Below are 25,853 nucleotides of genomic sequence, written 5' to 3'. Positions count from 1 at the left end.
TTTGTTTAAAAGCTTGTTTTATATTTCCACTATGTCTTGGAGAGTTGTAAAAACCTATAACCTATACATACATATACACATGTACACACATACACATACACATGCACTCACGCAGACACACACACACACACACACACACACACACGCACACACACACACACACACACACAGACACACACACACACACACAGAACAATACACGTGATGTACCGCAAAGATAATATAAATTGACTAAATATACATATACATTATTACAATATAAAATAATTTGAAATTAAAAAAAAAAACCCATTTCTGGTAGGCATTTCTTTATTTTTCAAATGACATGAATTCTCCTTTGAACAAAGTCAAACACAGTCAAATACAAAAATTGAAAAGACAAACCATAAAATAGTAAACGAAAAAATAAAAACATTCTTTGGACTTGACTGCCTTGTTTTCTAGCCTTTTGCCTATGTGCTCTTCTTTAATCCCATGCAAAATCCCAGAATGCTCTGCATGGTATGATATCAAATGCCAGTCACAGAAAGAACTCTCACTGCACCACTGTGGAATAGAATCTTATTATATCAATCAAAGTATAATGTAAACGATTATACTTCCTCTTCAGAAAAGTCACTCATATTTAGTCTCCATTCAGCTGAATGGTCTAAAAGAGTCAACAACAAATATCTAATTTTCATTCAATTTTCATTTTTTCAAAATATCAATTTTTCTGTTGTCCTGTTCCAGTCTTAACCATTATGGGCAGAGCTGACAAACATCATGCACAAAGCTACATTCAGCTTGCTTCTTGTTTGAATTGTAACTCACTGTAAGCCTGCTGTTTTACTCCCAAATATGACAACAATTTGCTTGATCAATGATAAATGAATGAATAAAGTTAAAAGTTCTTTCTAAGTTGTAAAATGACTTTGCAACTTAAAAAGTGCTGCAAACTATGAGCTTCACTGAATATCACTGATCAAGCAAACTTGTGATCATGCTAAGGATTAAAACAGCGGATCCACCGAAGGCTTGTCAAAGATCAAACTATTCAAATCCATGTGGGAAATTCTGGTCCGTGGAAATGGGTGAGTGTACAGGTGGGAGCTCTGTGGCTGCTCAGAAATATAGATAGAGGCAATATATATATACATATATATATATATATATATATATATATATATATATACACACACACACACACACACACACACACACACACACACACATATATATATATATATATATATATATATATACATACATACATACATATATATACCCTCTCTCTGAGTCCTTAGCAACAAGACAAAAACAAATGCAAACTTGAGATGTCACAAATCACTTAGTCCTGTCAACCGTGCCCAGTGCTATCACCTTGATAACTCTAAACCATGATCAAAAACTCTGAGAAAGCATCCATCCTCCTCTCCAACAGAACTGAAGAGATTGAAAAGCACCTTGATCTTTGATCAGTTTGGCTGCTGTTAGGGTCAGGTTTAAAAACCATTTTACTACAATGTGTCTGCGGTTTTAAGTCAGAGAGAAGAGGAAACTGGGAAGGACACTACTGCAGAGTTTTCTGACATGGTCACATTTCATTATCCCCACAAAAGGAGCGTTGTCAACTAAAACAATCCGCAGACACATTCACCCTGGGTCCTAGTGCACAACCATCTTCTGTGATCTCACTGGACTCCTCCCCTCTACCCCTCCCTCTCTCTACCCTAACATTATCAGGTGACCAGCTGTGGCTCCCAGGATTGGCTTGCCAGCTGGGGACGGCACTGTGTGATGACTGGTGGGCCCACAGGGGGCTGGCTATCTAAACACAGACCGCTAACCACATGCTGCAGGGCTGGGCCTCTGGCTTTCCATTTCTGTTGGGGAGAAGAAAGAGAGACAAAGACAGGACAGGCTATTGAGAGGAACAATACGTACAAGAGTTCACGAATAAATAATTGCTTGTAACTATGAATAGAGAGTTGCTTGCTGATGAATAGACAGAGACAATAAAGTAAACATTACACCTGAAATAACTTCATAAACTGCAGCTTTGGAAGTCAAATTTGGTATTTGAAACGTAACACAGAGTATTTTAAAATAACTTGGATCTTGAGCTACAAGCATCAGGGCTCATGTGCTAACACTGTCTTAGAAGGTTCTTATAGTCTCTCTCAAGTATGAAAGACAAACTGAACATAAAAAAAAACAATGTCACATTAACGAAATTTGATCAATCACCTAATCAATCATCCCTATTCTGTGTAGCCTCACACACATTGAATAATCAATAAAAGTTGTTCTTAAATTCCAAGATAAGATTAAAAAAAATCACCAAAACGAGCCAAAAAAAAAAAAGATCAATTTCAATTTATCAAAGAAAAAATCTCAGAGGTATTGTTGTCCAAAGTGAATGCACAAAAATATAGTTTTCAAAGGTGTGTTGTGTGGAATGGCCCAACAATGAAAAATTCTGGTGTTGGACAGAAATTAGTTTGACTCAGTGGCAAAAAAATGAAGGACCCACAAGGTGTAAGGAGGTCACCCCACTATAATGTGGTACATTGGAAGTATCACTGGATACACTGCACCTATATTCTTTCAAAAATAATATTAAAAATAATGACATTTGTCAGTTATAACATTTCAAATAATATCTGTCTTTTAAGCATCTTAAACTATTTTATAAATAAATATTTACATATCAAAGTAAAATGACCATAACAGAAATTTGGTTTCGATTTAGTTAATATTCAAACATCGGATATAAAGCCCGTGAATTAGCTCCACATTCTGTACACTTGATTAGTATGTTATTTTCCATCTGAGTATGCAATTTTTTTTTATTATATAAAGGGCTAATCTTAGTCATTTCTGTGCTTTTGTGTGTATAAGCCTATACAAGGACTCTAACACTCAAAGAGTTTATTTCCACCTAAGAAAAAATGCTTGCGAAGAAAAAACGTTGCTTCAGTTGTCCTAATGCAGGTTTTTCCTTTCAAATCTGACAGCCATTCGCCTAGGGCCATCACTGTCAAATCACTGTCACAAATTCACATTAAAGCAGATTAAATCAAAACAACCTTCCTTAAACAAGTCTGAGACAAAAGTCTAAAAAATGAGCGCACGTTTCAAGGTCTCTGTAACTTTCACTAGCCAGCTTTGAGAGAATTTATTCAGATCACTGCAGCCAGAGTGCCTGGACTATCATGTCCTAAGAGTGTGTGTTGGCATGTTTAGAGTGCAGATGGTTGTGTGGAGCAGCAGGTTTTGTTTAAAGGAGAATGACTCAGAGTTGGAGCTGAATCACCACTGAATGAGTTCATCATTAAAGTAATGGCTTAACAAGAAGTAGAAAAGTCAGCCTTATAACAGGAAACCTACTCCGCTCTGTCATTAAACTGAGAAACAAACAAATAAAACCATCTCACGCTGATGTGATTTATGGACAGTGAAATGTGTACATGCTTTAAAAAAGTCAGTGTTAATGGTTTTTACAGATTCTGATTTATGATGGTGGGGATTTAAACCTTAAATTCAGTTAGAAAACCCTCCAGGTGTAATACTGTGTTAACACATATCTTGTTAGATGTCAGATTACTATTCTGAATTTGGATAAAACATTTCTCCCTTGTATACCAAGATAGGGTTAAACAACCTAGATGAAAAGAATGAAAATAAAAAAACATTTGGCATCCATAAATAAAACTGTTTATTGAAATAGAACTCCCTAGGGACCTATCTGTGAAAATGGGAGTTGGAAATTGGTGGGGTCCATCAGAAGGAAATCCGATCGGTTTCGAAAGCTGATGGAGAGATTGATACTAAATGGAAATGGACAAGGCATGAATCACTCAACCAAAGGATGCATTCAGTTAACACATTAATAAAGAACTAGAAAAAAAAATCGAAAAAACAAAAACAAAAAAAGAAAAACGGTGTCCACTGCAGTGGAGCCAAACATAGGTGAGTCGAGGGACGGGGGTAAACAGAATATATCCTGCTATATATTCATCATGAACAGTATTAAATAACTGAGTCATACACACTGCTACACAGTGGAAGCAGCATTTCCAGAGGAAGAGTCCCTGACTGGGATCCAGTTTCAGGATTCAAACCAGATGATATTAAATATGATATGTGCCTGGACTGTGCTGTACACTGTAGCTTTTACATTCTCAGCTGATCGTGAGGGTTATCAACTCCATCCTGATTCCCACCAAAAATATCAAAATAAAAAAGCCACAAGACCAAAGGACTTCTCCCATGTGGATTCTCACAGTGTTACAAACACAATCATCCACGTACCCAACACACACACACACACAGGCGGTTTGTATTAGGGGTTCCTCTGACAGAGGCAGTAAATCATATGACGTGTGAGAGCCTTAAATTCAGCTGGGATAGAGGAAGTGGAGACACTGCCATGATCGATGACAAAGATTGGATGAAGGGGTGGGGATTTCTGTGGGGGTTTCTGCTACGACAGACCATGAGCTTAGAGATCACATTCCCATTACTGCCTACAACCCCTGAACTCAAAAAACCACTTGAGATTAGAAAGTAAATATAACAACAGGGTTACTTCTCACGCTTGAGACTGAAGCAAGCTTTAGTCCTGTTTTTGTTGATAGGGAAACCAAAATAAACGATTAGAAGTGCTCTTTAAAGCTAAAGAAAACTGATATACTTTGTACAAACCACTGATATCTCTTCTATTTTGTTTGTGATTATTAGAGGATGTACTGGTGATGAAAAAAAAAATGAACCCTGCAATATATCAAATGATAGTGGGCTCAGTTTGATCTATGAAGCAGAGACGATGTTTGTAGAGATGTATTTCTCTCATTACTAAGGCGAGTCAGTCTCACTGATCCGCTCACCTGTCGAGACTCTTTGGGACTGCATGGCTCCATTCGGACTTTGGAGCCTGTAGTGAAAGCTGTGATGGTGAGACAGAGATCATGCTGGCGTATTTGCGGCTCTATAAGCATCCATTTCTGAAGAGGAAAAAGAGAGAGACAGAGAGAGAGAGAGAGAGAGAAATAAATTATTTCATATTCCGCTTGGATATTCCAAATCCTAAGTCTTGAAAACACACTCTAGGCAAAACAATAGTGAGATCAGTCAGTGAAAAGAGATCACTCATGCAGGAATACTTAGAGCGATATGTGTTCCGGTGTTAGCTACACACACATATGCTGCACACACACACCAAAACACACTCCAACCCATTGAGAAGTTCAGCCATACACATGCAGTCCAGATACATTACAGCAGCTGAACAATAGTCCCTAAACTAACCATTTCTTTCTTTATTAATTTCAGTATGAATTATATGGTTATATGGCTTTATTTGAACATACCACACACAGAGACACACATGCATATGCACACACACATGAACACGCACACACACGCACACACACACACAGATTAGACTGTAACTATAATTTTTACCTGAGAGGCTGGTATGTTTGACTTGCACTCAGCCAGACCCAGACTGTCTGAGGTGTAGCTCTCTAAACATAGTCCACTCTGTTTAAGCAGGCTGAACACAACCTCCTGCTCAGGGATCCTTTACAGCACACGCGCGCGCGCACACACACACCCACACACACACACACACACACACACACACACACATACAGGAAGAGAGAGAGGGAAATGAATAACACTATCTATAGAGCTGTTTCTGGCCTATAGGGCTGTTTGTGACAATAATGAATATTCTAATTCACATATGGATACTCCGACAGTTTCAGTTGAGTGCTTTATTCATTCAAATGCGGCCGACTCACTTGAGTTCAGGATATACATTCTCCAGGTACCATCGGAAGGAGTGGCAGTTCAACCTCTGTCGCAGTGCCAGCCGGTCTGCAATGCTGGCAAAAGACAAAGTCAAAGGAAAGACAGAGTCAAAGGAAAAAAAGAAAAAGAAGGGTTGGTAGTAGGGTATTTATTATGAGGCTCAGTGAAGTACTTTATTTTACATTTCAGATAATAGCGCACATCAAGATGTGATCTGAGTGAAAATTTTGCAAAGAATGCATTTTTAAACAGCCTAGATTGATGATAAGCTTAAGCTCTGATTGTAAATAACTCAGTAGAGGCGACTGACTGACCTGCCAAAGGCCTTTCCTTGTGCAGAAGGACGAGCAGCGTAATAATACTGCTTATAGTCATCCATCCAAACTTCTGCAGCCCGCCGTGTGTTCCTGACACACACACACACACAGAGCCACACAGAGGTTAGCCAGGTGGAAACACAGCATGGAGGCTTGTTACTGTGTGACTATGTGTGAAGATGTAAAGATGTATGTGCTCACTTGATGTAAGTGAGAGCATTGCCTTCTGGGAAATCATAAGGGTGTCTCTTCCTGAAGACATGACCCACACGGCTACAGGGAAGAATCTCCAGACTTCCTCCACACATCCACACTCTGAAGGAAAGCTCTGAAGGAATGGAGAACATGATAGTGGAACAATGGAGAAATAAAAACTTAAGTATAAATATAAATATTTGGCCAGTAATGTAACAATCTAATAAACTTTAATGATTTAAAGCAAAGCAAAAGTCGTCACTGCAGGCCTAACAAAGAAAATCTGATTCATAGCTGTGAATCTGATGTTATTACTTTGGCCACTAGGGGGCTCTCCATTTACATATACACATGCACATACAGAGAGAGAAACACACACACACACACACACACACACACACAGCCACACACTCACAGCCACACACACACATATGCACATACACACACACACACACACACACACACAGACACACACACACACAAAAACGACCTACACACAATCTGATGCTTATTATCTTGATCCTACTCTGGCAGCATGGCAGCAGATACGTCTCCAAATTTCCATTCTTTTGAAGTTGAGATAAATTCTCTATGGGGCACACTGTAAGGAGATTAACTGAACTGCCCTCTCCTGTAACATCTAAAGTGCTCTACCATCAAATGCCATGAGAACTATCCAACCATCTTCACCTTTCACAGACACCTACTCCTTTCTAAAAACACAAAGCCATTCTGCTCTGTGTGCTGACTCATAAATATCAGAGTAAGAAGTCAAATGAGAAACATTAGGCATTTGGAACTAACAGTCAGGTTTCTCTCTGATTCATAGACACACAGCCTTTTTTTTGGGCTTGTTCACTTTGTTTGTTTATCTAGCAACCCTAAAGTGTTTCCACACAATGTTTATATATTCCAATTTTCAGCAAAACATGAACTAGTGAGAAAACTATGGACTGCATCTGAGCAGTGCCAAGAAACAGAAATAGCTTCATAAAGACGCACTGATCCTTTCTCCATTTTCTGTTAAAATCACTATCAAAATGTCAGGGTTTCTGGCAATGCTATTCTTTCAGCTGTTATTATTGAATGGTTTTCAGACCAGGTGGGAGTGAGAAAGTTGCAGTTTTGGGGTCGTCCAAAGTAAAGAGGGAAGTCACCAAAATCAGTGACACTCACCAAAATTCTCACCACCCCAGATATCCATGTGAGTGTCATACTGGCCAAGGTGGTTAAACCAACTCTTATCCATGACAAAGATTCCACCAGCAATGACCGGTGTCCTACAGGAGAAAAGGACAGGATAGACAGAGAGAGAGAGAGAAGTGGGAGTGGGGGAGGGTGTAGAGAAGTGTGTGTGTGTGTGTGGGCAGGGGCAGAGAGATACAGAAATGCGGGGAATAAAACAGAATTTGCACGACTCCTCACAACCCCTACTATCTGTCATCCAAGCTAATGGAATCTAACTGAAAAAACACAATTAACATCCTCCTTACATATTTCATGTTACCTGATTGGCTGAGTGGGATCATTCCTGGCCATTTTCTGCTCAATAGGAATCTGTTCCCATTTAAAATGCAGACTCCAGTCAAAACCTGCGGATGAGACAAATGAATTTATAAAGGGAACTACATATGACAGATGAGCTACATTTTGATTGCTTTGCCCATATATAAAGTCAATCAACCTATTAAAACTTTCCTCCATTCTTCCAGAGTATGGAACTTTCTTCCATACTCTTTTCCCTATGAGATTTTACATTCCTAATTATCCAGACACCCATACAGCATATTAACAGTGTAAAAATGTATGTATTCCGTATACTGAGCCATGCAGTACAGAACGTATGGTTTAGAACTGAACAGTTCCCACATTCTACTGAAAATGTACTGAACCACTGCCCTAAAACCATGGTTTATGCTGGATTGCAAGTGCTGTTACACCCCCACTTCATCTTCTGATGTATTCTCACCTCCTCTCAGATCTGCTGAGGCAGCCAAGTAGGCAAAGTTATCCAGGCTGATGACATCAATGATAGGGCTGACAACACGTGTATGGTCCTGAACACAGATAAAGGACTTATTAATAAACAGGAACATTGTTAAGTTTCTGTTTTTATTAAAATAGAATCTTCGCAGGGTCAGTACAGATCAACTTTTGTGAGTGGCGTCTGTTGTTGTAAAATACTAAGTGGAGCTCTGTGTGCTTTTTGTGTGAATGTTCAACTGTTGTTTTCTGGGGATTTGTAACAAAAAGCTATAGTTTATTACCCACACAAACATCTGTCTCATGACATCAGCGGCTAAAACCTGCGCTTCTGTGGCTTTATTGTTAATAAACAGAGAAGAACTAACTGCTTTGATTGGTTTCTATCTGGCAGAGAAACTGGTCGTTCCCTCAGTGATTCTGCTTCATAAAGCAGTGTGATCCTATTTAAGTCACAGTATCTTCTTGCTGGAACTGTTTGAATTTTTTATGTGATTGTTTTTGTGCCCGAGTGAATAGGACTGTGCACATGCTCTTAAATGTGTGTTTGCTAAGTTTTGTTTTGTGTGTGTGTATATGTGTGTGTGTGCACGTGAGTGTGAGTGTGTGAACAAACTAACATGCTTACTGTAAACATAAGTGGGTCCTGTCCCTTGACTAGTGTAGAGAGAAGTTCACGTTACAGTACTACAGTCAAAACGTGTGTTTTCAATTAGTGTCAAGAGTAAGTGTTTTCTTTTTCTGAGTGACTGACCCCCTGCTAACCTCAGGCTTAGTGAGTCAGAGTGTGTGTGAAGGAGAACCTAAAACCTTCCCATCGTCAGCATGCACTGAGAGGTTGTTCACTCTAGTTTTGGGTTTTAATGGTTCTGTTTTTAATTGGAGGCTCTGATGATGTATTACATTTTTAACAAGATGTACAGCTCAACATCTCAAATGACATCAGTTTGGGGAGGTTGACTGATTGACAGTTTCACTTCCATCTGGATCTTTATAGAAACAAAAGCTTCATATATTGCTATACGTTGGCTATGAAACTGTTTTTTCTATCACTCACTGTCTTTGTCTCAACATAACTGTGTAATGGTGGATCGGACAGTTGATGACAGTGATGGTGAATCAGGCAGATGACTATGACTGTTTTCTGAGGGTACTGCAACTATCTTTCAATAGCTTATCTACTGTTCTAGGCAAAGTATTACACTATACAGACAAGGCTATATGGGATGCAGTTGATGATAAAAAACTAGGATAGATTCACTATCATGAAATATCATTTCCCCTTTCCTGACCACACACAACAAACAAACCTTGTGCTTGGAACGCAGTCGTTTACTTTTTTTTTTTTTAAGCCTAAGACTGAGTTTTATTAACCATGACAAGCTGTCTACACTAAACAACATTTTGGTTTAGCAAGCTTCTTTCCAGCACTGTAAACTCTGCAAATGCCAAGCGATGACAGCTTTTTTCATATAAACATGATTTCATAAGAGGATGACACTGCCTTTGATTTTAGCCACACAGCGCCCCCTTTGGGGAATACTGAGAGTGGAATTTGAAAAAGAAACGCAGGAATATGAAGCAGCTTCAGCGCTCTTATAGTGTCACTCAGTTCATTCTAAAGAGATGGGAAAAGGGATGAGGACATTAAAGAAGGTGAGAGGGAAAGGAGGGGAGATGTTAGAGCCTCAGGAGACTGGATATTAGGTGATTAATCAGCTCAATGTGATTATTATAAAAAGCAATCTGAGATAAGAGAGAGAGGGGAATGACAAGGCACTGCTGAAGAGGAGAGCAAAGAAGGTGATTTCTTTTTTTCTGATTGAGTTAGCTGTGATGAAACAGAGACTGTGGGAATTTGAGAAGAGCAGTGTTGCAAGCGTTCTCTCTCTCTGTCTCTCTCTGTCTCGTTCTCTTTCTCCCTGTCTCTCTCTCTCTCTTCGTCTCTCTCTCTTTCTCCCTGTCTCTCTCTCTCTCCCCCTAACTCTCACCCCCCCCCCTTCTCTCTCTCTCTTTCTCCCTCTGGAGATGTCATGATAAGAAGCCAGACTGGACTGAGGCCATTAGTGAGCCATAACTCATCACGCACAAAAAAACACATTACTGCTATAATTTCTCAAATTGACTCAGGCTGCGTCAGAGTACCGCAGGACATGTATAGTTGTGCATGTGTGAGTGCATCTTTTTTTCACTGAAGGTGCAAAGTTCAAATCAAAGGATCAAAACCAAACCAAAACAAAACAAAATACAAAAAACAATACAGAACTTAAATGTAATGTAAGGTAGCTGAGCTTGTAGCATCCTCATATGTGTATGTATGCTGGGAAAGAGAAAGCCATGCATTCGTTCACACCTCTTTGACTCTTTGTAACATGGGCTGGAGCCAGTCAGTGTTAACCTCGCAGTGGCTGTCCAGGAAGGTCAGGATGGTGGCCGAAGCAGCACCTGCTCCCCTTACACGAGACCTGATCAGACCTGTTTGCCGAGACAAACAACAACAAAACACCCTTATCGTCACCGACCTCATCCACAGCAGTTTGCTCAAAACACATTAGCCACTGTGTTTTCAAGTTACATTTCACTACTCATCCATATGCATATCATTTCTGACACTCTCATGTTATATGTGAAGACACTACACCTGATGCCAGTCAGTGTCAAAATGTTGATTTCAGGTGTGAAATTTCCTGTGGAGTCTGTTTTGCTTATTTTACATCCATTAAGATACACAGTTACCCTTATACATGTGAGGGTGCTGTTTTCAAATGTTCTCATGAATGCATCTTCTCTGTGTGTTATATTAACGCTGAAGTAAAGTATATATGATCTTATGGTCCCAATCTTGGAGTAATTTTAACAACAGTCAATTTTTCGTATTGTTTGTATTGTTTTCCTCCACATTTGTGGACATGTCAGATGGCTGCTCATTCACTTGGTGTTAAACTTTTGGTGTATATGTCATTACAAAGCAAATTAACCATAAACACTTAGGATGCTATCAGAACTGCGCAAAAAACCCAAGAACCTATTTTGCACAGAACAAGAGATTTCTTCTTCTTTTTCTTGTTCTTCTTCTTCTTCTTTTCTTCTTCTATTTTCTTCTTTTTCTTCTTCTTCTTCTTTAACAAGGGTTGGGTTACCACAGTGTCTTTCACTATTGTGTGACAGGCTCGTCTCCTCCCCACCATTCAACATTCAGTGTTGTCAGTCTACTGATCACATGTCTGATCATGTTAATAATTTAATTATCTGGTGTACCTGTTTCTGTTCTGGTTCACATGTGTTCTGTTAATTTACCTCAGTCTTTAGTCTGTATAAATAACCCTGTCTTTTCTGTTCTCTTTTGCGAAGTCTTTGTATTGTAGTGCTTACCATGCGTTGAGACCAGGTTTATTTTAGAGACTATAACCTGCCTATTTTGTTCCGTTTGTGCATCATGGTCCCAAGTCCTGTCATCCTGTTTGTAAGTCCAGTCTTGTTTATTTCTCTGCATCCCTCTAGCTCTGTTTGTACCCTGGACAACCTCCATGTCAATAAAAGCTTCTGGTTTTGTATATCCATCCAGGTTCTTGCAATCTTCCTAAATTTTTGCTACATTATTACGAGGATGTAACCTTTATTTTCACTTACCCAGATCATGAAAGTCACTCATTGGTTTAAATCCATGTTAAATACAGGTTTTAAATGTAAACATCCAAAACAACTGATTAATATTGGAATCTCTTGAAATAATGTGCTAGATAACTTGTTTTGATCCTTTCCCTTACGGGGAGGTAAATGTTATAAGAGGCCCTGTTATGACAAAGGGTTGAGACACCCCCTTAAGAGATTGTGTAAATACTTTAATGTCAGCACACTTAGTCTCATTGTCCTCCATGCTTTCAAAGTTTTCAACATTGTCCAAGCTGCTCTTTCATGACCCTCTTTCTACCTTTCCATTCTTCCTTTTCTCCCCCTGTCACTGTGCTGTAACACTCACCCTCCCGCCGGGCATTTCTCAGGCAGCGGACCTTTGGGATCTGAGAGAGCAGCTGGCAGTCCTCAGCTAACCAGAGAGAGGAGATAAGATTTCACACACACACACACACACACACACACACACACACACACACACACACACACACACGCACACACACATAAACACAAACACAAATAATTACTCAGTTTACAGAAGCATACAATACAAGCCACATATATACATGATATTAGACACATACTATTTGATATTATTGCTTACAGATACAACACAGTGTGTGTGTGTGTGTGTGTGTGTGTGTGTGTGTGTGTGTGTGTGTGTGTGTGTGTGTGCCTTCAGGGGGAAAGGGGCCTTTTGCAGAAATTTGATGGTTTTTAGTTGAATTTTCTTTTTTAGAAAAGTAGTGTCAGTTATTAACCAAACAGTTAAGCTAAGGATTAAGTTAAGTTATTACTCTTTAGTTAAAGTAAAATGTAAGTCAATGAAAAGTCCTCACTAAGATGTATAGACAAACAATTGTGTGTGTGTGTGTGTGTTTGTTTGTTCATGTATTTGGAAAAGAGGATTTCAATAAAGGGGTAAAATAACATGTGTATATAGAACTTCACTGATATTTTACATATGGGCTCAGACACAAATGAGAGCTTTATGACAGCTGTGGATTAAAGTCAGTTTGGCGATGCTGAATCATCCAGTGGCCTGTGGTGACATGGCTTCCCCAGAGCCCTGCAGAGAGGGATCACTATCATCCAGAGAGAGAGTGTGTGTGTGTGTGTGTATGTTGTGTGACGTGTGGGTGTGTGTGTGGTTCTTGAGAAGGACAGACAGATGGTGAAGGGGGAGGGTCTATGGATTACCATAAGAGCAAAAGTCACACAGACAAACAAATCTCTCTCTCTCTCACTCTCTCGCTCTCTCTCTCTCTCTCTCTCTCTCTTTCTGTAATGGCAGATGGCAGATGTTGCATGTACACCACAGCCAAGTTGGATAGTTGGACAGTGTGTATGTATGAGAGTGTGTACTCACTGCAACATCGTGACTTCATGCTGAGCGTGTGTGTGCATGTGTACATGTGTCAGTGCCTCACGGAGACATATATATATACCTATATGTATGTGTGTACATGCATATATGCCTGAAAGACTGCATGTATGACCTATCAACCTGTGTGCAAACACAAACTTAAGCACCTAAAATTATCTAATGTAATTTGGACGCTATCACAGTCACACGTCTAAGAGATCCCAGTACTTGATTAAGACTAGCATTAACGGGATTTAAGAGAGAAACTCAAATCCTCCGTGTCCTCAGATAGCAGGGACTGATTCTCCTGTTCTCCTGTCCCTGCACGCTTCTATCTAAAGCCACCTTCACTAACACACCTTAGCAAACTGACAGGACTGTTCACACTCAGGCAATCACACCAGCAGGCAGGACATGCCTCAGAGCACACACTATGAAACAGGGCTTCAGAGTGGTAGCAAGGCTGTTTGGCTAATTTACAGGATATACTGAGTATGAGTAAACAAGCTCCCACACACACACGCGCACAGGCACACACACACACACACACACACACACACACACACACAAATATACAAACATACAGATAATTACAAACACATAAAGAAGTACATGAACTCTACTGTCTGCTTGCTCTCTCTGTCTCTCTCTCTTACAAACACACACACACATACACACACACACACACACACACACACAAAGAGCTGTGCATGCAATTGAAAGATGTAACACTCAGAAACTGGGCCAACCCTAGTGTGTCTTTGGACTGGTTGTGTATATGTGTGTGTGTATGAGAGTGAAAAGCTGTGCATGGTGGTAATCAGGTCCATTGCCACGGTGATTGTTATATATGGCACATGATCTCACTTCATCCATTTGGATTCAACTGAAATGGAAAAAGACTTTAACCAAAGTGATTACACCTTGCTTGCTGTCCCACATGATGTCATGTATTACAATACATGTGTGTATGTTTGTCTGTGTCTGTGCCAATGCGTGAGTGTGTGTGTGTGTGTGTGTGTGTGTGTATGTGAAACTAACAATTACTAGCCAAAGCATGTTTCACTCAGTGTATTTTAGTAGCCAGCTGAGTCACTATAGCGGTCAGCAGAAGTTTCCTACAAACATGTGGACGTCTACTTTCCCCAGTTCTCTCTGACTGCAGTCTGTCTGTTATTTCCTATCTTCTCTTTCTTCATGTCATCTTTTCCTCCTTTCTTCCATCCACCCGCCCTATTTATCTAAGTGTGTGCTTGAGTATGTGAGTGTTTATGTCTGTGTGTGTGTGTGTGTGTGTGTGTGTGTGTGTGTCTGCTTGAGTATGTAAGTGTGTGTGATTGCAGGGGTGGAAAAAGTACAAGTAGAAGCACTCTTGCTAAAAAAAAAAAAGTACTCTAAGTGGAGTAAAACTGACCACCGTTTCTGTAAATTGTAAATGAGTGACTATTTTACTCTTAAATATTTTCAGGAGGGATACTCTACTTAGAGTACTTTTCTTTTTTAGCGAGAGTACTTCTACTTTTACTTTTTCCATCCCTGTGTGATTGTGTGTGTATGTGTGTGATGTGTATGTGTGTGATGTATATGTGTGTGTATATGTGTGATGTATATGTGTGTGTATGTGTGTTCACCATGAAGTGCTCTATTTTTCTCAGAGAGAAGGTCCCCAGAGTGAAACTGCTCTGTACTTACGGTCAGAGCTGAAGTCATCCACAAGGATGATCTCCTGTATCAGAGAAGGCGGGCTCCTTGTCAACACACTGAGAGATAGAGAGAGAGAGAGAATGAAAGAGAGAACAAGACAGAGAGAGACAGAGAGAGCGAGAGAGACAGAGACAGAAATAGAGACAGAGAGAGAGTGAGAGAGAGAGGGAGACAGAGACTGCTTCTAAATGCAGTTGCATTACTCCAGACCTCTAGCTAAGATATAGAAAGCAAATACTAACTCTGAAACTGTTTATATTGTCTCAAACTGCAGAGGAGCAGCTGAAATGTCTGCGGTCAGCCGGCAGTTTCTGCCATAGGCTACTGCAATTCAAACAAACATTCACATGACTAACTGTACTCAAATTAATACCTATGAACTTTGCAGTATTTTATACAGGTTTTCTATTTTGGACCTTTGCACTCTAAGCATATTTACAGAGTGTAACCTTTTAATGGTGCGGAGAAGGGTGGACCGGGCTTCATTGTGAAAAGTGATGATGATGCTGGTGGGTGGAAGGTCAGGGTCAAAGTTCACTGAGGCACATCTGAAAACAATCAAAAAATTTCCATGAGAGTGGTCTTTTCTTCTGTTCTCATGGCTCTGTCAGCTCGTGACCCTTTAATTCATTCAATGCACTGAATAAAATGGATGCATAAGCTTCATGTCCCTAAACACCATAATGAGGCAGGAATAAACATAGTGACATTAAGCTCATTTCAGGCACGAACGCATTACACTGTTATATTGTGTGCTTTCTTACAGTGCCTATTCACATGTGTGTGTGTGGCACTGTGTAGACCAAATGTACTCATGATTGATAGAAAAATCTTACAAATAGGGGCCTTCTGCAGAAATTCGCTGCTTTTTACTTGGGTTTTCTTTATAAGAAAAATACTGTCAATTATTAACCAAACAGAAACAGTTAAGCTAAGGGTTAAAATGTCAAGTAAAATGTAAGGCAGCAAGAAGTCCTCACTAAGATATAAAGACAAACAATTTTGTGTGTGTGTGTGTGTCTGTGTGTGTGTGTGTGTGTGTGTGAGTGTGAGTGTGTGTGTGTGTGTGTGTGAGTGTGTGTGTGTGTGTGTGTGTGTGTGTGTGAGTGTGAATGTATTTGTGTGTGCGTTTGTGTGTGTGTGTGTGGTAAGTGAGTTACCTATAGTGTCGTGTGTCTCTGATGGCTCGTTCACTGCCAATGCGGTCGCTCTCCTGCAGGTTGAAGGCATGCTCTCTGTAGGGATCCTCTCCAGCTTTCAGCTGTTTGCTGGCCAGGTAAGATTTCTCATCAAACGTGCCCATCAGCTGACCTTGGCCTTCACCCCGGGAGGGCTGGGTCACCTGCAAGAGAATATATTACATGTGAACATTGTCTTACTCCTTAACTGCAGCTCTTGCACCCCAGACATATACATGGACAGAAAATGTGTGAGTAGATTTTCCAGCATAGAACTTTCTGGAGATCATTTATGAGTTCATTTATACTCAATTTGCTCACAATTGCATTCTTGCCTTTTAATTACAGGAGAACACTGTATTTGAGGTCTCAGAGTAAATGCAACTCAGGCAAATACGCTTTAATAGTGTAAATGATGAACAGAAGACATCTCTCAGAGGCCACATTTTCTGAACATGGGCAGTATCCACAATAAATACTAACAGCAACATAAATTATCAACAGCTGAAGACTCCCTACACAATTTCAATCTCCACTGTTTTAACATCTATGCAGTAGTCTGGGTTGTTGCTAACCCCCTAACACCAATATACACAGGAAACAACCAAATATAACCTGGGTAATTACCAACCATTAAATCCTGTTGCTCCTGACAATCTAAGCACAAGAATCCTCCATATTACTTTATCCACACAGTACAGACATAAACAGACGAAGTGAACCCTTTAAAACGACACACTCCGCTTGGCTCTTTTGGGAATTATCTGAAGTTTCAACCCCATCACTTTAGAGAGATGAAGAAAACAAGAATAGTGGCTCCAGAGAATAACAAATAGGAGTGTTCAGCTAGAGAGGAGAAAGAACCCAGGTGGAGGAATAATTAAAAAGGGTGAAAAGATAAAGGTGAGAAGAGTGAGAGAATGTGAAATAAAGAGAAATGTATGAAGGTGCATTCTTTAGCACGGCATTATTGATGTGCTGTCGGGAAAGGCTCAACTCCGAACCAGGATTTCAGACAGTGATCTAACTTTCCATCTCTAAAGAGAAAAAAAAAATCCTGACAGAGTTGTGGAAAACTATTTGGCTCTTAATCCACCAGATTAAAATGAACTGGCAATCAAACAAATCTGTAACTCATGAATCTAGCCAACGTCTTAAAGGAATGCTGTGGTTCCTCTATAAAACACTATTGTTACTTTGTGGTGAATGAACAATACAAGCATTGCTTCTCAACTTTTGCCTGTTCCTGATTGTGGTGATCTGTTGTATATGAATGCGTCGGTTTTATTGTCTTCAATGTATCATGGAGATTTAATGGCTTTATGTACCAGGCGGTTTTAGAAGTACCCCCATGTCATTTACTCCCATCTCTTCACGCCCAGTGGTACTTAGAGGTTATGGCCTCAGGACTCTGTGTATATAACTGGTCCTGAAGCTAGGACTCAGATGAGCCAGAAGGCCCCTAAGTTTTCTGCACCCTCAGCTTGGAACAGACTGCAGACTGTGCTTAAACTCCGGAAACTAGTTACTATCAATGAATCTAAAGCCATTGCGAAGTCCAAGTGTTTCTAATTACGGATGTCACGAGGATTGATACCTTAACCAAGTCGATTACAAAATTCAGAAAACATAAAGCTGCTAGTTTTTCTACAGCATGAGTAGCACTGGATGTTTTGTACAGTTCTTTATTTTTGAAATCAAAATTGTGTCAAGACGCTTTTTTTTTCTTGAAGGTTATATGCCAATGTTGAACTTGGAAGTCAGTTCTGATTTTGATCCATACATATGCGTAAATTTTCTTTTTTTTTCCCTGGCACTGATAGAGTCATTACTTCAGTAATTGTCAGTAATCGTAAAGCTCTGTATTGATTTTGTTTACTTCAATGATAGTTGATTAACTACATGAAGGATATGTACTATTACTTTTTAAAGGCTTCTCTAGGGAGTTAAACTGTCTTAGCACTGAGAAATTAGAGAAAGAAAGGACCACAGAAGAATAAATTACAGTCAAGATTAGAATGAGGTAAGCAAGTCTTTGAGTTTACTGTGATTTGGGAGTGGTGGGAGACTGCACCACTGGAAAACTGCACCACTCAAACCTAAGAGTCATTAAAGCGCAGAGGTCTGTACCGGAGTTAAAAAGCTACATTTCCGGAGTGGTGCATTTTTCAGTGACACTGTCACTGCTGTAGAGTCATCAGTCCAGTCAGGAATATTAGTCTGTATATCACCATGGCAACTTGACTCTCTGAGTCCAGTGCACAAGCCACATAGATCCGACTCAGTCCATCAAATTATATAATTATTAGTGCTGCATCATTACAAGTACTGTGCATGTTTAGTGAAGCATTTAGACATGTGTAATGAAAACAAGTCCCATCTTATTAGTATGCAAAGTCTTGTTCCTCACACTACACAAAATGTCCTGGACAATTATGTTCATCCTCAGTCCCCAAGGAGTCACACAATGTACATGACTACAAAAATACGAAACACACAAAAACATGCATATATTTAAAAAGCAAACAAACAAAACACACACACACACACACACAGAGAGAGAGAAAAGGGATGTATTGCCATGTTGTGTAGTGGATTAGACTTTTTGTTGGTTTGCACTGTGACCATCCTCTAAAATTAGTAGACCCAAGAGAACAGCAGAAAGCCACTTTTAGAGATAGCTCTGCGATTTTCTCCCACCATTTATACAGAAGGCTTTTGTCAAAAAGGAAGAGACAGGGAGAGAGGGAGAGAGAGAGAGAGAGAGAGAGAAAAAGAAAGAAAGAAAGAAAGACAGAGAGAGGGAGAGAGAGAGAGAGAGAGAGAGAGAGAGAGAGAGAGAGAGAGGGAAGGGGCATGGGTCAACGCTAAGCTCATTAAAAAGAATACATTACATAATATGAATAGAGTGATGAACTCCACTTGAGAAAACAAATATCAAATCAAATTACTGCACGGACATTATGAAATATCAGAGAATGGAAAGGAAAAAGTAAGTAAGTAAGTAAGAAAGAAAGAAAGAAAGAAAGAAAGAAAGAAAAAAAATGTTGATTGAATTGATTACACAATTGTTCAACGACTCTCCAATAGCACAGAGAGGCAATGTAGTTACAGCTGTGCACAGCTCCTTATACTTTTGACTAAACAGAACAGTAAGAATGCCTGACTCATGCCAAATATGACCATACGAAAGCCTACTCCTAATATTAAGAATCTACAACATTCCTTAAAAAAAAAAAGAAGCCAGGGATAAAGACATTACTCAAACTAGGCATAAAATGGTTACAACCCGGGGTGGAAGACAATAAGTACCTCCCCATTTTGTATGTGCACTGCAGGCAAACATACTGTGCCAAAACTAAAAAGGCAGACCAAATGTTAAAGCGTCCGGCCTGAGCTGCAGGGGGTTTGTGTTACAACCCTTGTTTGGCTCTTTTTGAACACATCTCTTATTAAAGTTGGAGCCATGCTGGCCTGGATCAGTGCTCATAGTTGTGTCACATGACTTGGGTGAGAGCCATGCACTGCATTGAGTGGGACACAAGAACTGATTAACTTTCATCAGAGAAGTGTGTCAAAGACGAATAACCTCCACCATTACGCAACCTACTAACGGATACCAGCACAAACCCTGTGAATAAACAATTAAACGCTCATTGTTGATTGTTAGGAGAAAGAAGACAGGCCTACTGAAACTATTTTAAAATAACTTCTGTAGTTGGCCATTAATGACAGACATTCTGTTTAAGTATTGCATTTATAGGCTGTGCCTTCTTCAGTGCAAAAGGATATCAGAAATAGATAAATGAGCTGCATGGATTAACAAATCAGATTAAATGTGACAGATTTCCTCTCCAAGATGTGGTGTCTCATAGTAATCACATATAAACGTAGGCTTATCTAATCGATTGTCTTTGTCATGCAAGATGAGAAGACGTTAGTCACAATGACATGAGCTCTGCGGTCTGTGGTCTGGAGCAGGGCGCAGTTCCGTTGCCATGGAGATTCTAAAGGTGGCACAGAAAAGCCAGATTCAGTTCAACACACACATACACACACACACACACACGACTGGCTTTTAGTCAAAAGTTGCTTTAAAAGTTACTGTGTTGCTGGAATTTTGAAACTAGGTAAACAGATTTTTCTATTCCTATTATTTTTACTATTATGGAAAAGGTTTCCATTAACTTCAGTTCCTGTCTTTACTGTATTTTTGTTAAAAAGGCAAATATCATAATAACCATATTCCCTCACTAAGTATACATAATTAATCGTACAGGATACTAATATAATTGCCACATCTATAAATAGCGTACTACAGTGATTAGTTTACTGAAATCAGCTCACCATAATCTTTCAAACATTAAGTCAGCCTGTCAGCCTCTGACGGTGGACTGCTTTAACGTCTCAATCTATAAACTCCAGTACGGTTTTGTGCGGTTAAGTAAACGATTTATAATAAATCATATTCTCATTGGTCGTTACAGAATTGTATGAAGTGCGTTACTTAGCGGAATGTATGCGAAATGATAGCCAAAAATGTACATACATATCTTTAGATTTTGTTTACATTTTTGCCTACACTTGATTGCGATATATTCCATGCGTCTACTGTTCAGGCAGACCGTGCAACTATCCACAAAATACTGATACAATCAAATTTACGGACTTTGCACTGTTTTGATCATACACTGAAAATGTGATTCAGGCCGAGGTCAGGGTTTTAGAGCAAAATTGCACTGAAATACAGAATGTATTCTCTGTAATAACAATGTATCCTTTGTAAGGTCCTTTAATTTCTGTTATGACACACACACACACACAAAAAACAGTAAACACCTCTTGTGTTCCTCCAAACTGAGGAATTTAACAACCAAATGTAAGACAGGCGACTAAACACTGCGGTCCCTTCTACATTTAAACTAAATCTGTCAGAGCCGATAGGTCAGCAGATTATTTCAAAGGCTTCTGGGGTCAATCATCAGGTCAGGAGGAAGCCATCACTTGCGAGATATGTTGTATGAATCCCGTACTATCAGTAACCGCAAAAAACAAGCAAGTTTTTCAAGACAGAGACATCGCACCTCTTGAGAAAATTTCACATAGCTCTTCTAAAGATAATTTTGTGTTTATATTTTAATAAAATGAGAACTTTCAACGTGAACCTATTTAATAAATGTGATATTACTGTGAACATCTTTACAATCGATGAGCTCTGCTGGATACACTTACGGATAGCCATTGTTTGTCCGTTTTATCAGTTACACCGCGTACCCCATCCTTGTCTGCTGAGGGCGCAAGAAGTGACAGTCTTATGTGGAGACGCAAGTAAAACGAGGCAAGTGGAAGCGAAAGTTTAATCAGAACCTCAGTCATGCAATATCACTTTCAACTAATGGGGAAACTGTCACAGTAGATTACTGCGACAGGTCTATCGGTATTATCACTGTCAACAAACAGCCACCACTGAAAGGGAAAACACAGACGCCGCTCGAGTTTTGCACCTGCATCGGTTTACGGAAAGCCGCTTAAGTGGGTTTGAGAATGTAACAAGGATCCGAATGACTAGCGTGGTCACAGTACTGAAATAACAATGAGGGGGCACCATTTTGCCCCAAAACAGAAAGTCTTATGACGATCAATAAATTCGCCCCTCGTTAAAACGCATGCGACACAGTGACGTGAGAATCAATTGCATCCTCGGGGTGCATCACAACACCGATTATTGCGCATCAGCATGCAAAACACACTCCCCTGCAGTTCATGGCTTCGAGTACTGCGGTTCCCTTGCCTTCAAATCTCATCGTATAAGCTATTCCCATTTGTCCCACTCAGCCATCTGACAGTCACTTACAATAAGTGGAATGGTCCTGTCCTCCCGATGTATCTCCAGTCTTCCTGAAGCGGATTTCTGCCCATGGCTTTTTATGCCTACGGCCCGAGGTTGCGACGCCGAGGACGGGGATGTATGTGGTTTATTATCCTGCCACAGGTAATAGAAAGTGCCCAAGATCCAAGCGACAGTCAAAATTGCAATGGCGTTGGCCCGAATCCTACGCATGATGTGCCCATAAGGAAGGCTTCACAGCTGTGTCCACACTGCTCCGGTTAAGATGTGTCCTGGACTGGGAGTAGGCTATTGGTTGAGGGTTAAGTTGTTGGGTGCTGCTTGGTGATGTCTTGAGCGGCGGTTAACAGCCTCTCTGGTTGCAGCTATGCTGATTGAGCGGAGGACCTTGTAGGATTTTCTCCTGTCGGTGAGGCACGGTCCTAGCGCCCAGAGGTTCTCTGCTTGTGAGTCCTTACGCAGGTTGCGTCCATGCGCTTGTCGGGTCTGGTGCCACACAAAGGCACCCTCTGAGACGTTCTCAGTATGCTATGTGCTCGACGACCAATCTCTTCTTTAGCTAGAGATGGCGAGAGTTAATTTTTGTTTATCTAAGTGAAAGCTTTTTCATTCTATTTAACAAAAATATATTGCGGAGTTTTAGATGTATTGTATTTTCGTGCTAACGTGAGAAAAAGAAGCCTTCTGTATCCATTCATTTTGTTACAGGTCTTGATTAGCACAACGGATTATGAATCCCTAAGACCAGCCGTTCGTTTAAAAAGCTGTTGGTGGCGCACGACAAAATTAACTAACCCTGTAGTACGCTGAATGTAAACTGGAACCTTTGTGCCAAAGTGTTTTTTACAGACTGGACCCTATATGAGTTTCCCCTCAGATGAGGTCATTCGCACTCCGCCTTATGTAGAGACGCGTTTAATACACCACAGCTGTAGCGCACAGCTAGGAACTCACCAAGCCAAGTTCCCCTGGTGAAATATAAACACAGCCTGTGATGGAGACTTTTAGAAGAGGATTTAGATCACACAATAACACACCCCTCGTCTGATATCAAGTGAAATCGTAATATCTTATTTCCCATTATATAAACCACGAGGAATATCAACATTTGCCTAGGCACCAAACTACTAAACTTAAGGACTTTAATTTTTATTAAACTAATAAATTTATGGAGTATTAGGCCTGCTGTCCAGTGTTCACTGCCTCTTACCCTGTCATTACCCAGGTATTTGTTTTTGTTTCTTTTTGTTTGTTTGTTTTAAAGCACATTCATTTCAAATGTCACATGGGTTTCTCAAATATTTTCTCTATTTGTGCTGTAAATCCATGTTTTAAATTAATTCAAAATTCACTAGTCAGCAGAGGACTCCACACTGAAGAGTTTCCATATACCCCAAACCCTTGGCAAGGCAGGTAAGTCTTTGCTCTCACATGGATACACACTTGGTTGGGAGTAAATAAGGTTAAACATTGACTCCAAACATAGATTGTCATTTGATTTGTAAAGCAGTAATAAAGCAACATGAATGTGTTGTTTTGCAGTTTTTATGCCATGTTTCCTACATCATGCACGAACCATCTTATTGCCATTTCTTTGTAGTATTTATGAATAATTCAAAAACTTTGTAAATATGTAACACGCACATTAGCAAACAGGTCACTGATAATTTAATACACTTTGTAAATTCTTTGTTTTTGCTTGATATATTCTCCAACTGGAGTTGTGTTTTAGCCTCCTCAGTAAGAAATGACAAAGCCCTCTCAAACAGAAACTACATCTGGAATCACTCACATTCTTACCTACATAAACCATGTCATTGAAGTTAAGACACTATCATCAATTCAGAGGAGCCTGACTCCAAGGTGTTGAGAGAAAGCGACTGAGACACACTTAGTCTGTCATAGATCCATAGTCTGTTCAGGGCTAAAAATGAACATGAGAGACATGTATAGAGAGAGAAACATCTGGAAATGTTCAGTCTGTACCCAACCGTATTGTCATTTATGTCAACACAAGTCCTGGGGAAAGACAGAGATAGACAAGGCTCCATCTGGACCTTTGGCAGTCCCTCTAATGAATGACACCAGCCCCCTAATCTCTCTGACCCACTGCTGGCATTTCAAACCTTGGTGCCAAAATGGTGTGTTCCCAGAAGGGAGGAACAAAAACACACAGTGCACAAAGGTTTTCTTCTCTCTCTGTCTCCCTACCTTTCTTTTTCTCTGTCTCTCAAACACACGCAAATTCCAAGCTTCCATGGAACTCCACGATGATAACAGGCTCCAAAATGTAGTGAGAAAACATCATAGTGTCAGACAAATATTCAACAACTGAAGTGATCCTTTTCATGAACACAGAGAGAGAGAGAAAGAGAGAGAGAGAGAGAGAGAATTTTTTTTCAGTTTAAATCCAAAGAGAATTTTTTTTTTCAGTAGCAAGTACCAGCGTTTCAACTGCGTTCGTCATGTCTAAGATTAGAATTATTCTAGGATTAAAACTGTGCAGAGATCATGGTGCTACAGGTAGAAAAACAGAGAGTCAAGGGAAAGGAGGGCTGGTTTATTACAGCGAGGTCATTGTGAGGTAGGATGTCGTACCCCCAGAGCTTTATGTACAGTGCAGAGGTGTGACAAAATTTACAAGCTTCATAAACGACCCAGACAAGCCCACCTGCTGGGTTGGCATCCGTCACAGACTGGTGGTCCATGCAGAGCAGCACTAATGGGATGTGTAGAAATGTTCGTTGTTTAATAGCTCTCACGGGAATACAAGGAGGACCTCATGGGTAACTCCAAAAAAAAAAAAAACCTTCCAGTTTCTGTCAGTATTCTCTATGTACACATTATGGGGCAGGCACGGGCCCTCACAAATGTCGTAACATCATGTTTTACACACAGCTGATTCCACATCTGCTATAAGAAGAACAGTATCTGTCTCCCCAGTAGCATGTAACTCTAGCACTTTAACGTATGGAGATGGAATTCAGCTCAGCGTCAATGAAGCTAAAACTGGATTTCATTTGTTTAAACTCATTGCTTGTGCGCCTACTTTGGGCAAATACAGTTTTTTACCCGTGCATGTTAGGGACAAACTGAAAACCTCCCAATGTTTAAAGCTGGGTAATGAGAACAGATTGTGTCAAGAGAGTAAAAAGAACTTTTTTAGAGGTTTTTTCTGTCCTTAGCAGACTTAAGTCTTTTGTCCTTGCTTGGTATAAACAAGCAATGTCTGTGAGTATATGTGTATGTCTTTAGAAGGGTTACACACTAAAGCTTTGGTTAATGTCTAAACATAACAAGGGAGAAGGGTGCACAGAGGTGTATTTAAACACACTCCAAACGCAGGCAGTCACACACATTATTATATAGTATCTTTTTTTTTTTTTTGGTGAAATTGTCAATGGCCAAATCTTGAAAAAGTGATGGAATTTTCAACTGGTTATTGCCTAATTAAAATTCCATATGTCTTCATGTTGCAAATACAATTTAATAGGAGTATTCCATTAGAGTTGAATGTTAACCAGTTAAAAAAAAAAACTGGTGAAAAGCTCACACTACAGTGCACCATGTTTGTCCGCACCATGTGTGTCTCTAGTGTGGACTGCCAATTTTGTAACATATTGCAAACTACTTGGTATAAACCAAATGTTCTACGCACAGCATATAATGTTGTATATAGAAACAGGGTATGAAAAGAACACAAGGTTCGATCTTATCTACGTCTTATGTGATACTCTCCATAATTTACACACACACACGCCCTGGTTCGCTATTCCAACATCTGGAATTGACCCCAGAAATACATGAACAAGGCTGAACAAAAGCCTCTC

At 39.9% G+C, this 25,853-nt stretch overlaps 1 protein-coding gene across 1 annotated transcript; it reads right to left on the bottom strand.

Moving 5' to 3' along the window:
- Positions 1-1,389: 1,389 nt before the first annotated feature.
- On the bottom strand, positions 1,390-22,340 carry galnt16 (UDP-N-acetyl-alpha-D-galactosamine:polypeptide N-acetylgalactosaminyltransferase 16). The gene is made up of 15 exons (XM_030786317.1): positions 22,030-22,340; positions 16,158-16,339; positions 15,447-15,545; positions 14,986-15,053; positions 12,274-12,339; positions 10,648-10,769; positions 8,281-8,368; positions 7,819-7,903; positions 7,488-7,591; positions 6,318-6,444; positions 6,114-6,206; positions 5,790-5,873; positions 5,449-5,566; positions 4,872-4,988; positions 1,390-1,865 (listed from the first exon to the last, which is right to left on the bottom strand). Exons 1-15 carry the CDS (start codon positions 22,234-22,236, stop codon positions 1,722-1,724), a joined length of 1,704 nt encoding a protein of 567 aa, XP_030642177.1. The 5' UTR covers positions 22,237-22,340; the 3' UTR covers positions 1,390-1,721.
- Between the last annotated feature and the right edge of the window lie 3,513 nt (positions 22,341-25,853).

Source organism: Chanos chanos, chromosome 10 (assembly GCF_902362185.1).
Source record: "Chanos chanos chromosome 10, fChaCha1.1, whole genome shotgun sequence".
NCBI lineage: Eukaryota > Metazoa > Chordata > Actinopteri > Gonorynchiformes > Chanidae > Chanos > Chanos chanos.
Note: the sequence above shows the minus strand (reverse complement) of the source record. Positions and strands in the feature narration are given on the sequence as shown.